Source organism: Macaca mulatta, chromosome 5 (assembly GCF_049350105.2).
Source record: "Macaca mulatta isolate MMU2019108-1 chromosome 5, T2T-MMU8v2.0, whole genome shotgun sequence".
Lineage (NCBI taxonomy): Eukaryota > Metazoa > Chordata > Mammalia > Primates > Cercopithecidae > Macaca > Macaca mulatta.
In genome coordinates this window covers 118169722-118184462 of record NC_133410.1, presented here as the reverse complement: position 1 = coordinate 118184462, position 14741 = coordinate 118169722, and the positions used below count along the sequence as shown (strand labels likewise).

General features: G+C 37.8%; 1 protein-coding gene across 1 annotated transcript in view; it reads left to right on the top strand.

The window, feature by feature from the left end:
• The window catches only part of COL25A1 (collagen type XXV alpha 1 chain), a 504591-nt gene that overhangs the window by 448202 nt on the left and 41648 nt on the right, over positions 1-14741 (top strand). Inside the window, exon 19 of the mRNA XM_078002085.1 lies at positions 10592-10654. Coding sequence (XP_077858211.1) covers positions 10592-10654 — 63 coding nt within the window. The remainder of the gene's footprint in view (positions 1-10591; positions 10655-14741) is intronic.

Sequence of the window (14741 nt, the reverse complement as noted above, 5' to 3'; positions counted from 1 at the left end):
AATACAAGGAATATGCTTTCATGATGTAATCCGGTTAAGAAAAAAAAATCACAAAGGTATGTTTTCTGGATTTTAAATAAACCTGCTATTATAGTTCATTTTAATCAGTGCCACCAAGATGTTTTAATTTACACTAAAATTTGATACTTAAGGGAAATAAATGTTTTGGGGGCAGACTCTACTTTCTCATTCTTTTTCCCCTCAATAATTTTACATATCAATCATTACCAAAACTGGCTGCCTGATGGTTCTTATTATAACAAATGTTCTTACTGTAATCCTCAAAAGCAGGTATCATGCTGCCTTGAATTCTAATTAACCTTTAAGCAAGAAGAATATTGTATGGCTAATGCATTCAGTGTCAAGACACGTTAATCAAAATTGTTGGTGATGCTTTTAGCACCCAGGCAGATCAGCACATATTTTTCAAGCCCTGCTATACTATTTATTGGGCAATGAAAACTGGATCTTCTCGGGGGTAATAAATATCATGGAAAAAAGTACTTGCTTTAACCTGGTATACTAGAGGGCTTTTTTTAGAGGGGTTAAAAAGTAATTTTTTTACTCCTTTAATTGATAATGACTTATAAAAATAAAACAAATGGTAAAATGAAAAACCAGAGATTTTTCTATGGGCAACAGCTAATCAGTCAGGACATTCTGGCCACCATTCCATTTAGCAGACGGTAAATTCTGGAAGTTTATAGGGAAACACCTGATGAGTCATTTCTGTACGAAGGAAGCTGTCCCCTCCTTTCTTACATTGACTAATAATCCCATCTAAGTATTTGTTGATTCTTCTCATCATTATGTAACTTTGGCAAAAGAGTGTTAAGTGAACTGTCCCAATAACCATTTTAGAAGATAAAATAAGGTCACCTGAAATACTTTTTTGCTACATAGTAAATGTGGGTTTGAAGAACAGTCAGTCATGATTTTATTATTGAATCCTAAGACTTAATGAGACCTTTGGTAGTCATTGTTAGATTTCAGAAATGTCATGTTCCTAAGGAATTTTCCAGCTTTGCCTTGCCTTTCTGTAAAATAGAAGGCCAATATTTGTTTGTTTCCCTTGTGGTTGCTAGAGATGGTAGTTGTTCGTATGGTTTTATTTATTTGTTAGTTTTTTTGCCTTTTGGCCAGAAGACAGTATTTAAGCTGCTATCTCATTAGACTATTTGAATTTTTAAAAAGTAATAGCAAAGGAGTTGAGGAGAAGGGGCATCAGTCAAAAATCTTACCTTAAAGGTATCTATCTTATATAGAATGAATAGGACCTACTTTCCTATAGCTAAATCTTTTGTAGTTTACGTCATTTCTGTGTGTACATATAGCCAGTTCATGGACACAAGAGGAAAGGAGAGAGAGAGAGGTTTAATGCTCATACCCTAATCGACTATGGAACTTTTTGTTCCTTGCAAAAATAGGATCCTTTTTCAAATATAGTGCACGTTAGGTACTGTGGCTGATAGTCACTGAGCTTATACTACAAGATTGAAGTTATGACTGCCTAAATGGAAAGATCAGTGTGAGACAATGAGGCCCTCCACAGTTGGTCATATGAAGATACACCTCTGATTTCAGCTAAAGTTATTCTCCACAGACTTGCTTCTGTATCATTATGTGCCCTGGCTGTTTAAATCTTTTGTTCAAATTAGCAACCTGTGTCAGATTTTCAGCTTGCGGCTGCTCCCAGCAGTTTACTGTCAGGCCTACATTGTGTTTTATCCTGAATTAATAGCATTTCTTCTTTCCTAACTGAACCCCAGGTTGTTGCCAAAACCACAGCTATTCTATTATTCATCTTTTCTACCGGGTCAACAAAGGGAAATGTGCTGTAGTCTTAGCTTTGAGACCTGGTTTTTTAACTCATTGATGGTGAGCTATTAATTAATGTTAAGAATAACCAAAGGATAAAATGCATGAAACAATTCAGGAAGAAATCAGATGCAATATCCAGGAGAAGACTAGAAAATTAGACCAAATTTGTCTTCATTTTGGAATTTGAAGCTGCATTAGTCCTATGCTATAATAACACTAACAGGGCTGAGATATCCATATTGCGGACATCCCATTCAGTCACTGGTTAGCATGTGGCTTGGGGAACAGAATAGGATGCCAGCTATTACGTGTTAGTAATTACAATTTTGGATTGCCCTAAGCGTTCTGATAAATAATGTTATATATATTTTATCCCCAGGTTTTGATTAAATCATAGTTCTATACTTATTTTAAGGGTTAGATAATACATCGTTTAGATTGTTCTGTTTGTTCCAAGAGTAGATCTAGTTGGAGATTTCCAGGACACATAAAAACAAAACAAAACAATACAGAAAACAACAAAAACAAAGAGAACAGATTAAATCTGGATTTAATTTTTATGGTAATGGAGAAAGGAGGAGAACATTTTAAAACGCCTGTTCCTCTCCATTATTTCTCCTCTTGTCTTCCTCTCTCTCTCTCCTTCCCTCCCTCCCTGAATTCCTCACTACTCCTTCTCCTCATCCTTGTCTTCCTTCTTTTTACTATTCCCTCTCACCTTAGTTAGGCACTAACTTTATATATATATATATATAAAATATATATATATATATAAAATATATATATAATATACACACACACATATATACTTTAAGTTCTAGGGTACATGTGCACACCGTGCAGGTTTGATACATAGGTATACATGTGCCATGTTGGTTTGCTGCACCCATCAACTCACCATTTACATTAGGTATTTCTCCTAATGCTATCCCTCCCCCAGCCCTCCACCCCCCGACAGGTCCCAGTGTGTGATGTTTTCCGCCCTGTGTCCAAGTGATCTCATTGTTCAACTCCCACCTATGAGTGAGAACATGCACTGTTTGGTTTTCTGTCCTTGTGATAGTTTGCTCAGAATGATGGTTTCCAGCTTCATCCATGTCCTTGCAAAGGATGTGAACTCATCCTTTTTTATGGCTGCATAGTATTCCATGGTGTATATGTGCCTCATTTTCTTAATCTAGTCTATCTTTGATGGGCATTTGGGTTGGTTCCAAGTCTTTGCTATTGTGAATAGTGCCACAACAAACCTACGTGTGCATGTGCCTTTATAGTAACATGATTTATAATCCTTTGGGTGTATACCCAGTAATGGGATTGCTGGGTCAAATGGTATTTCTAGTTCTAGATCCTTGAGGAATTGCCACACTGTCTTCCACAATGGTCAAACCAAGTTACACTCCCATCAACAGCGTAAAAGTGTTCCTATTTCTCCACATCCTTTTCAGCGTCTGTTGTTTCCTGACTTTTTAATGATTGCCATTCTAACTGGTGTGAGATGGTATCTCATTGTGATTTTGATTGGCATTTCTCTGATGACTGGTGATGATGAGCATTTTTTCATGTGTCTGTTGGCTGCATAGACGTCTTCTTTTGAGAAGTGTCTGTTCATATCCTTTGCCCACTTTTTGATGGGGTTGTTTGCTTTTTTCTTGTAAATTTGTTTGAGTTCTTTGTAGATTCTGGATATTAGCCCTTTGTCAGATGGGTGGATTGCAAAAATTTTCTCCCATTCTATAGGTTGCATGTTCACTCTGATGGTAGTTTGCTTTGCTATGCAGAAGCTCTTTAGTTTAATTAGATCCCGTTTGTCTATTTTGCCTTTTGTTGCCATTGCTTTTGGTGTTTTAGTCATGAAGTCCTTGCCTATGAGTTAGGCACTAACTTTGCAAGCAGCAATGGTCTCAGATCTGTCTCTTGGTTGCCTTCACACATTCCCTTCCACACACTGTCTATCCTCAGCACCAATGTGAGGAATCCCAGTTGACTTTGTCATCTTGTTCTCACTGATAACAAAAGTAAAAACCTAACATGCTGTCTAACTTGAGATAGTGAGTGAACAGATGGAGATGGAGAATGTGGAATATCTATGAAATGAGAGAAGAAATATGTATAATACCTGAGGAAAAAAACAGATTAAAGTAACTCTGAAATAACTGGTGCTCTACCCAACTTATTCTTATGCTATTCATTGGCATCCTGATAAATGCAACAAGCCAGAGGTTTAAGTCTTTGTCTTTTCCCTATTTTTCTTAGACATTTTTGTTATTTTCTTTAAAATGCATTGACAGAACATTAACTTTAAATACTTTCAGAAAATGTCCTACTTTATTGTTTTTACTTCAATGGTAGAGCTATTTTACTTGTAGTCTGCCTGTTTAAATCCACATTTCCCTGATAATGGGAGTAGGACATGCCCTTTTCAAAGGATCTCTGCTTTATGTTCTCATGTTATTTCTAAAATGGTCCATTTTGAAATTATGATTTGGATTTTCTAATTTAGGTAATTGCCCAGTAAAAAAGAAAAATGAAAAAAAAAACCCTCTGGATTTATTTTTTTCCTTCATTAAAAGTAATGTAAGTACTTAATTCTATTATAGTTCCAGTTTCCTCCCTCACTTTGTCTACTCAGACAAATACGTGTGGATTATTTTCAATTTACTACTCTCCTATGTCCCATTGATTAAGGGAGATTAAATATGTAAAACAGCTGTGATAATTATTATACATTCCAACATAAAGTTATTTCTCCTGTTTGTTGCCCTGAAAACTGATGTAAGCTCGTTTTTGTGAAGTCTGATTGACTCCAAAGATGATTTCCCAAAAGTCCTTTGCCTTTGAATCGTACTTCAGCTGCTTCCTCCTGCCTTCTTCCCCAACCTGGTCTCTTTCCTCTACCCTGGTTAACAAAAATTGTGACTAATTGGGACTATAGTGTAGTAGTCATTTGCTTATTTTTTTATTACAAGAAAATATTTCTATAAACTTTGATCGTCATTGCCTTTCGCCTAGACATTTTAGGAGATTCTAGAACCTTTAAACCGCATATCAATTCTTTTCAAAAAGATGGTTTTTTTTTTGTTTTTTTTTTTTTTTTTAAGATTACATTCATTTAGGGAAATTGATAGGTAGGAACATTTTCTTCTGTCCCTCTTTGAAGGAAGAAAACTCATTCTTAGTAAACTTGTCATTTCTCTATCTTACACAGTTCTGATGTGTTTTAAACATCTTTTGGTTTTGCAATCTCAACTGCTCTGGCAGATGGATATTGTCTCATAAACTAATGACATATTCAACTGAGAAAAGTTAGGGTTTCTTCTTGAAAGAAGTTGAAGTACTATTGAGTATAACCCTAGGCAGGTTAAAAGGTGACAAGAAGGCACCTTGTGTATTACCAATTAGGTTGCAGAGATGTTGTAACACTACTACTGCTGCTGCTGCTGCTGCTACTGCCCCTGCTGCTGCCGCTGCTGCTGCTGCTGCTGCTGCTGCTGCTACTACTACTACTACTACTACTACTACTACTACTACTAGACAGCTAACGTTTGTAAGCCTGTAAGATAAGGGAAACAATAATAACAAGCATTTATTGCACGCTGACTTCATTCTAGGGAGAGGCTAAGTGCTTTGCTTGCAGTTTTGCATGGTAAGTCTTAACTAAGCCATACCTTAACAAAGCCAGAATCCTCTATTAAGACTCCAGCTTGAAAAGTCAGTCTTTAATAAAATTCTGCATTTTTGTTCTAGCAGTTCTTGAACTTTTTGGTCTCAGAATCCCTTTACATTCTTAAAAATTAGAATTGAAAGAGCTTTTGTGTAGTATATGTATAGTGTTATTTCTGCATTAGAAATTAAAGCTGCCTGGGGGCAGTGGCTCACACCTTTAATCCCAGTGCTTTGGGAGGCAAAGGCAGGAGGATTGCTTGAGGCCAGGAGTTCGAGATCAGCCTGGGCAACATAGCGAGACCTAGTCTCTACAAAAAAATTTAAAAATTAGCCAGGCGTGGTGGTGCACAGCTATAGTCCAAGCTACTCAGGAGGCTGAGGTGGGAGGATCCTTTGAGCCCAGGGGATAAGCCTGCAGTGAGCCATGATCATACCACTGAACTTCAGACTGGGCACAGAGTGAGACCCTGTCTCAAAAATGAAAACAAAAGAAAAAAAAGAAGTTAAAACTGTAAAAGTTCTAAAAATCCATTACATGTTAATCAAATAGCATGTTTTATGAAATATAACTGGTTTTTAAGACAAGATTTTTAAAAAGAGCAAGAAGAATGACATTTTGAGAGATATATGCATGTGTGTATATATGTGTATGTGTGTGTATATATGTATATGTGTGTGTGTATGTGTGTGTATATTTATATATAGCAAATCTGATGCCTGACTTAATAGAAGGCAACTGGATTCTCATATCTGCTTATGCATTCAATTTGTTGTTTTGATTGAAGTATATGAAGAAAAACTGGCCTCATGCAGATACGTAATTGGACAGGGGAAGGTTAGCCTATTCAAATAATTGTTGGTATTTTTCTTTGCTACTATCCTAAACCCCACAAGTAGTTTCTTAAAGGTTAGGTGCAATGTGGAATCTGGAACCATATAATAAACCTTTCTTTTTTGTTTGTTTGTTTGAGATAGAGTCTCCTTCTGTTGCCTGAACTGGAGTGCAGTGGCGCAATCTCAGCTCACTGTAGCCTCTGCCTCCCGGGTTCAAGTGGTTCTTCTGCCTCAGCTTCCCGAGTAGCTGGAATTACAGGTGCAGGCCACCGTGCCCGGCTAGTTTTTGTATTTTTAGTAGAGACAGGGTTTCACCATGTTGGCCAGGCTAGTCTCAATCTCCTGACCTCAAGTGATCCACCCGCCTCGGCCTCCCAAAGTGCTGGGATTACAAACATGAGCCACCACGTCTGGCCTATTGAACTTTTCATACTCCGTGCACTCATGAAGGAATGAAAGTAAAAAGGCAAATAATGTCTTTGTGTTATTGTAAAAATAGTTTGACCTTAAAGACTTTCTGAAAAGGTCCAGAAATCTCCAGAGGTCCCCAGAGCACACTTTGAGAACCTCTGGTATAAGCTTAGGGAAGTAACAAATAGCCCAACTAGCTGAAGACCATGAGTCAACATATCCATGCCTTATTTACTGCAACAACTGTTTTTGAAGTCTAAGAGAGAAAAAAGAGACCAATAATTAACTCCTGCCCATCCAGCCAAGATATAGAGAAAATGGAGATAATGTTTCTAAAGGGATGCAGACCTCTGGAAGTAAATAGATGAAAACTGTGATCCTAAAATTAAGTATGTGGTTTTCTCCTTGAATAAATTGAAATAAGAAGTGTGTCAGAATGTACAGATACGGTAGATGCTTTCTTAAAGTGGCATGATCAGGTATAACGTATCATACTCAAAGCCTTTGAAATTAGCCAGTCAATATTAATTGTGCTAAAATCATTGAGATTGTCAAATGCAGTGCTAATTTTGTATCTAGAAATAAATTTTCCCCTGAATTTTTTGTTTAAAAGAACTATCAATGCTTTTAGCTAGCACATTAAAAAAAAAGAACTTTCTATACACTTACTAAAGGAAACAACATATCTTCTATTTTTTAAAAAAGGAAGAAAAAAACACTTTTACCTGGCAGCTGAGATCGCAAAGCCTTATTTTTTGTTTGTGAACTATGCACCTGCATGCTTCATCTGTTTATAAAGTAAACACTAACCTGTATAAGAAATATGTTTTTGCAACATTTACTCTTTTTGCTTCTCTTTTATTTGTATGCTTTAATGGTGCATCTATTTGTTTTGCTAAAGAGTGAAATCATTTTATTTTCACTTGAATGTATACAAGAATTCCTGTCTTCCTATAAACTTTCAACATATTAACTTGCATTACATTCCCCCGACAGTAAGTTGTTACCAATGATACACGTTGACTTTAACACAGCATTTATCTTGGGAAGGGAGAGGACATATTTATTTGTATATATCATTTTGTTAGGGGAAATATTTTACATGTAAACAAATGTATTCCTTGGAATGTTTTTGTTTGACTTTAGTTAAACTCTTTCACTAGAAGTAGAATAATCGCCACTGATTTCTCTGAATATAGTTCAGATTTTCATTTTAGACCGTTAAGAGATCCACCCAAAATTATATTTTCAGATTCTTCTTTCTAATAGGTGTAAGGTATGGGACAGGTAGACTAGAGAGTTACGGAAAATGTGCAAACAATAAACCTAAAGCATTAGTTCCCCACTCCTGCCTTTTTTTTTTTCTTAGATCAGTCTCATGAGCACCAGGGCTAGAGATAAATATATATGAGTTATGTATCAATATATGTCTGGTGGTGGTGGTATCCTTGGGTATACCCAAGGTTTTTTATAGCATATTTTAAAAATTGACTTGTGTGGAAAATATTTGATGACATTCTAGCCTGTCTTTTTGTTTTGTTTCTTTGAGACAGGGTCTTCTCTGTCAACCATGTTGGAGTGCAGTGGCACCATCACGTCTCACTGCAGCCTCAACCTCCCTGGCTCAAACGATCCTCCCGCCTCAGTCTTCTAAGTAGCTGAGACTACAGGCTCGCACAATCCCACCCGGCTAATTTTTCATATTTTTTGTAGAGATGGGGGTCTCCCTATGTTGCCCAGGCTGGTCTCGAACTCCTGGACTCAAGTGATCCACCCACCTCAGCCTCCCAAAGTACTGGGATTACAGGTGTGAGCCACTGCACCCAGCCTGACATTTTATCATGTCTTATAAAACATTTTATCTATACATTCCTGCTCAGTTCCATGTATCATGAAACAAAGGTTGAAATACTTCTGCCTTATAAAGAAATCAAATATATTTTAAAATATTAACAACTACTCCAGAAATCATCCAAGAGGGTGAACAAACAGGAACTGAGAACAAAGCCATTATGGCTTTTGCTTTAAAATTTTCTTATAGATTTTGGGTAAACTCTTATATTTGACCTCAAATAGTTAAAAAAGAAAATAAAACTTTACGGATAGTCAAGATAATGTGAACGCTTATCTCAAGTATTTGCCAACACGAAATATATAGTGTATTTTCCAACACCAGTTCTCTACCTCTCTGATTCTCTGACACCAACTGGGTGTCCTACAATTCGATCCTGTTCTGGCACTAACTCCCCAGGTTGGTATCAAACAGATTTAAGGGCTGAGTCTTATAAGAGTGACCTCATTTTGGTCACCAGGCACAGGTATTGAGCCCCCAGGTTACCTGTACTATAAATTCAGGGGTTTGCACATCCCGCCCCCAACCCCCCGACTCAGGATTGATATTTGCTATGGCAACTCACAGAAATCAGGAAGGTGCTATATACTATTATAGTTAATAAAAATGAACAGCCAAATGAAGAAGTACATAGGGCGAGGTCCAAAAGAGGCCAGAGCACAAGAGCCTCTGTCTCCATGGAGTTGATATATTCTACCCTCCCAGTGCATGGATGCGCTCACTGACTTGGAAGTTCTCTAGTCCCTGTTGTTTAGGGCCTTTTATGGAAGTTCCATTACGTAGGCCTAATTGATTAAATCATTGGCCATTGGTGGTTGGACTCATCTCCAGACCCTGTCCCCTCCCCAGAGGCTGGGAGGTAGGGCAGAAAGTTCCCACACTCTTATACCGTTGGTCCCTCTGGCAACCAGTTCCTATCCTGAAGCTGTCTAGGGTGTCGATGAGAGTCACCTCAGTGACATAGACTCAGGGATGGTTGAAAGGAACTGGTTTGAATAACAAAAGATGCTCCTTTTCTATCCTATCGCTCAGAAAATTCAATTTTAGGAGGTTAGTGCCAGGAATCACGGACCAAGATGAAATATATTTTTGTTTTACTGCTGGGTTTCTTCTAGGTGGTGGAGACAAGGTTTTGGAGGTATGGCAAGGAGAGATAGTTTTCTTTTCATGTTGAACACTCCTGAATCTCTTCCCTAACAACATTCATTGCATCAGTTATCTATTGCTGCCTACCATAATACCCTTAAAATGTTAGTGGCTTAAAACAACAAACATTAACTGTCTTATAGTTTGTGAGGGACAGGAATTCAAGCACAGCATAACTAGGTGCTTCTGGCTCAGTCTCCCATGAGATTGCTGTGTAGCTGGCAGCCAGGCCTGTGGTCTCATCTGAGGACTCTAAAAGGGTGAGGCACTTGCTCCCAAGTTCACACAGGTGGTTGGGCAGTCCTCAGTCCTCACAACATGTGATCCAATTAAGAGAGAACAAGAAAGGGCCCCCAAAATGGAAGCCACAGACTTTTCACAACTTAGGTTCAGAAGTGATACCCCATGACTTCTGCCATATTCTGTTCATTAGATGTGAGTCAGTAAATCCAGTCTATACTCAAGAGGAGAGGATTACACAAGGGGATGAACAACAGGAGGTAAGATTATTGAGGCCCATTTTAGAGGCTACCGACCATATATACCCAAACATAATGCATCTTGTTTTGGTAAGTGGTAAGAAACACTGGACAACAGATGAGGAAGGAAATTATAAGGACATTTATCTGATTACTTAGTCACTTTTACTTTCTAAAACTTCTCCAAAGTTTTGCTCAAAGTGTCTTCACTGATTAAAACCAGTTTTGATTAATTTTATAGTCAGTACCTGGATCTTGGCAAGAAAGCTGTGTACAATCAAGGAAGTAAAATCTCAGTAGAAGAAAATGAGTTTAGCTGTTTGTTTGTTTATTTATTTATTTATTGTCAAATTGTTAATGATCTCATATGCCCATGTTTTTAAAGGGAGAACCAGGTTTCATTGGTCCTCAAGGAGAACCAGGCTTACCAGGTTTACCAGGAACAAAAGTAAGTGGGCCTCTTTCTTTTTCTTCCTTTCCTTCCTTCTTTCCTTCCTTCCTTCCTTCTTTCTTTTTTTTCTCTTTCTTTCTTTCTTCTTTCTTCTTTCCTTCTTTCTTCTTTCTCTCTCTGTCTTCCTTCGTTCCTTCTTTCCTTCCTATCTTCCTTCCTTTCTTCTTTCTTTCCTTCCTTCCTTTCTCCCTTTCCTTCCTCCCTTCCTTCCTTCCTTCCCTTCGCTTCCCTTCCCTTCCCCTTCCTTTCCTTCCTTCCCTTTCCTTCCTTCCCTTTTCCTTCCTTCCTTCCTTCCTTCTTACCTTCCTTTCTTCCTTCCTGCCCTCCCTCTCTCTCTCTTTCTTTCCTTCCTTCCTTCCTTCTTTCTTCCTTTCTTTCTCTCTCTTTCCTTCTCTCTTTATTTTCTTTCTTTCTTTTTCTTTCTTTTATTTTCTTTCTTTCTTTTCTTCCTCCCTCCCTCCTTCTTTCCTGCTTGATTTCTTCTTTCTGAAATTTTTATCATATATTTTTAGTCTACTATGTTGAAAGAAATGTGGGATAACTTCATAATTTAGGTTGCCAGATATTTTTGCCTAATAGAGAATGAAAGCAGCTTAACCTACCTATTACTAACACTTCTAATGGGACCACTGTGTTTAATATTGAGTAGTGGAAAGTTAATTCTAGAAAGCCTTAGGCAAGACAACAGGATGGTGGAATATTTTAATTGTTCCACTTGTCCCCCAAATTGCTCCTAAACTGATAGGATGCTATTAGCCTCCTGGCCATATGGAAAAGTAGAGGAATTCTGAGGAGGAGAGATAGAACTCATTAACTGCTGCTCCTCATCACCATTTTCAGGGTATACTTGTAAATCAAAGGTTATTACAATTCCCATTACTCCCCAGATTTCAAAGGCAAGTACTGATGTCATATAGATTCCTAAGTGCCTCATCCCAAAAGGATCTACTCTGAATAATGTCTGCAAAAATATTCTATAATGAAAACCATCTCATGATCTTCTGCTTGGCAACCCTAGAGAGGGCTCTAAAAGCAAAATCTGTGTGCTGCCATGTTAAAAAAAAAAAAAATGCTGCTATGAATACAGTCAGACCCAGAATTCTCTTTTAATCTACCCTGAAAGACATAAAAAGTATAGCTCTGATGATGGAACTTTACTCATGACAGACTCATGAATCAAAGAAGGGGCAAAATTATATCAAACTACATTCTTTTATTTTTAAACCACAGCAGTCTTTGCCTCAATGTGTATTGCATTCAACAGAAATAAGCCAGGGATGATTTCCAAGAGTTGCAGAAATATGTTCATGGTCTGTTCTGACAGAAGGGTCCTCATTTCTTCTGGTCAAGTGAAAATAACTCTAAACCTAGTAAATGGAAACTATGTGTGTCCTAGGGGGGACTGAAACTCCATCGGATTATGCAAAATTGTTTTCTTAAGAAATTTCTTCACATAATGAGCTGTCAGGCTTATTAACAAAATATGAGGAATGCCTGTTTTAGCCTGAGCAGATTCACACAAGAAATGTCTTTCTGGAATAAAAAGAGAGAGTGAGAGCAAGAAAATAATGAGCGTTCCCTGTTAATACAAGAACTGTTGTATTTATTCAGGCTTGCAGCCTCAGAGCCAGGGGAGGAAAGAAGGCAGCCTCGCAGATGGGCGTGATACACAAAGAAAGGGAGGCCTGGTCAATGAAGGAGAAAGCCAGGCGTGAACTGGATCTAAAAGCGTGTGTGGCATTTTGTGTGCTGTACAAGGGAAAATAGAAAAAACACAAGCAGTGGAGAGTGGAGTTCATTCCTAAATATCTTTTCTTTAGTTACCTGATTTTAAACTATTCTGCAGTTTCAGAAAAAGTTCCAGACATAGAGGCATAAAATCAACATTAATTACTGTTATGAAGAACCTAGCATGATTTTATAGACCAGGTACTCATATAACAGATACTACTCTGAACCCCAAATAAAAGTAAAGAATGTACTGTACCTATTTTGTATTTCCTCTGAGGGGATATGGATAGGAAATTCATTTTACTAACATTACTTTGAGGTTAATTGTCAGCTGAATTACCTACCTTAAATCAGCTATTAAAACAGCAACATGCACGTGCACATGTATACACACATGAATATTATTTAAATATCTAATTCGTGTTGAATCCACATATGCTAAGTATAAATGTTATGGTTGGTTCAGTATGATAATGGGAAAGTCATGATTATTTTAAAAATCTCTTTTAGCTGAACACCACTCTTCTACTTGTGTAGACAATCTGGATTTGTATCACTAAATTCAGATTTAAAAAGTAGCTAAGACTATGTTTCTTATTCCCAACACAGTGAAGAGAGATTATAATCAAGGAAGATGTGTAATGGCATCAAAAAATGCTGCATCTTTTGTACCTACATTAGTACCTGAGAGGGACCTAGATCAGGCTAAGAAAATGGGGGGAGGAGCCTGGGAATGGTGCCTTGCGCCTGTAATCCCAGCACTTTGGGAGGCTGAGGCAGGCAGATTGCTCGAGTCCAGGAGTTTGAGACCAGCCTAGGCAATGTGACGAGACCCCATCTCCACTAAAAATACAAAAATTATCTGGGCATGGTGGCGCATGCCTGTAGTCCCAGCTACTTAGGAGGCTGAGGTGGAAGGATCACCTGAGCCCAGGAGGCAGAGGTTGCAGTGAGCCAAGATCACACCACTGCACCCCATTCTGAGTGACAGAGTGAGACCCTGCCTAAAAAAAAAAAAAAAGAAAAGAAAAGAAATGGGGCTATAGTCAGAATATTTTAGAATACTTTTACTAATACCATTTATTCATTAATTTGCCAATGTTTTTACCAAATATTTTTCTACATTTAAGCATGGGAAGTAAATGCAACAGCAACAGTTTCTATTCTCCTGAAGCTTACATTGCAGTGTGGGTGAGGAACAGATGAAAGGAGGGAAAGAAGTAAACAAATAAATAATATGATTTCAGAGAGTGATAGGGAACTAATAAGGGATGTAACAAAAAGTGATTCTAGGTGGGTGTGGTGGTGCACACCTGTCATCCTACCTACTCAGGAGGCTGAGGCCAGAGGACTACTTGAGGCCAGGAGTTTGAGGCTGTAGTGTGCTATGATAGTGCCTGTGAATAGCCACTGTACTCCAGCCTAGGCAACATAGCAAGATCCCCTCTCTAAAAATATATAAATGTTAAAAAGTAAAGATGTATAGACTTCATTCTTGTGGCAAACTACAGATAAATGATTTTTAAGGGGTTTTCATAGTGGACTGTTTTAGAATTTTTCTGTAATTCTTAAAGTAAAATATTAAAAGAAACACCAAATACTTTACAGTTTTTTAATAATTTTCATATACCAATAGAAGCTCCTTAGTCTCACTCAACAGGGTAATGGGGTGGGGGATGACAAAAAGCAAAAAGTCCTTTCGTTTCTGGGCCATTGTGTCTATCTCCTGTATGTAGAGAAGTCCCTTATCTTTCTCTCAACCTCTCCATTTTCACAGCCTCTTCAGTTGCTGTTGAGAAGCCGACTGAGTCTTTAACTCTTGCCTCCTGTCTTTCTTAACCCTTGACTAACCTGTCCCGCCTCCCCTACAAAACCACAAAAGCTTCCCAAAGTGGGCATGATACAGATAAGGATCTTGGAATTTAAAGCCCTACATGACCCACCACAGATCCAATTCTATTTTCTTATCTTTTCCAAGATGAAGTATTTCCTTCAGTGAGGAGAGCACCTCTTTCATCCATAAATGTGTCATCAACAGTCTGAATTCTAAATGTTTGATGATTGAAATTCTGCCCCTTATGCAAGAAGCCAGACACTCTTTACTCTGTGTTTAGGGAGTATTAAAAGGTACCATCTTCCTGGAGGGCAATTTAGCAAGTTTTTTAAAATACTCATACTTTTTGACCTAGCAATTTTCCAACTAGGAATTTATCCTGAGAAAATGATCAAAGATGTGCAAAGATGTACATTTAAAACATTTATGCAAAAATTGAAGTTTGAGTACAATCAGTTTTACCCACTTTAAAAGCTTTGTGACTTCGAACAAGTTACTTAACCTCTCCAAACTTTGGCT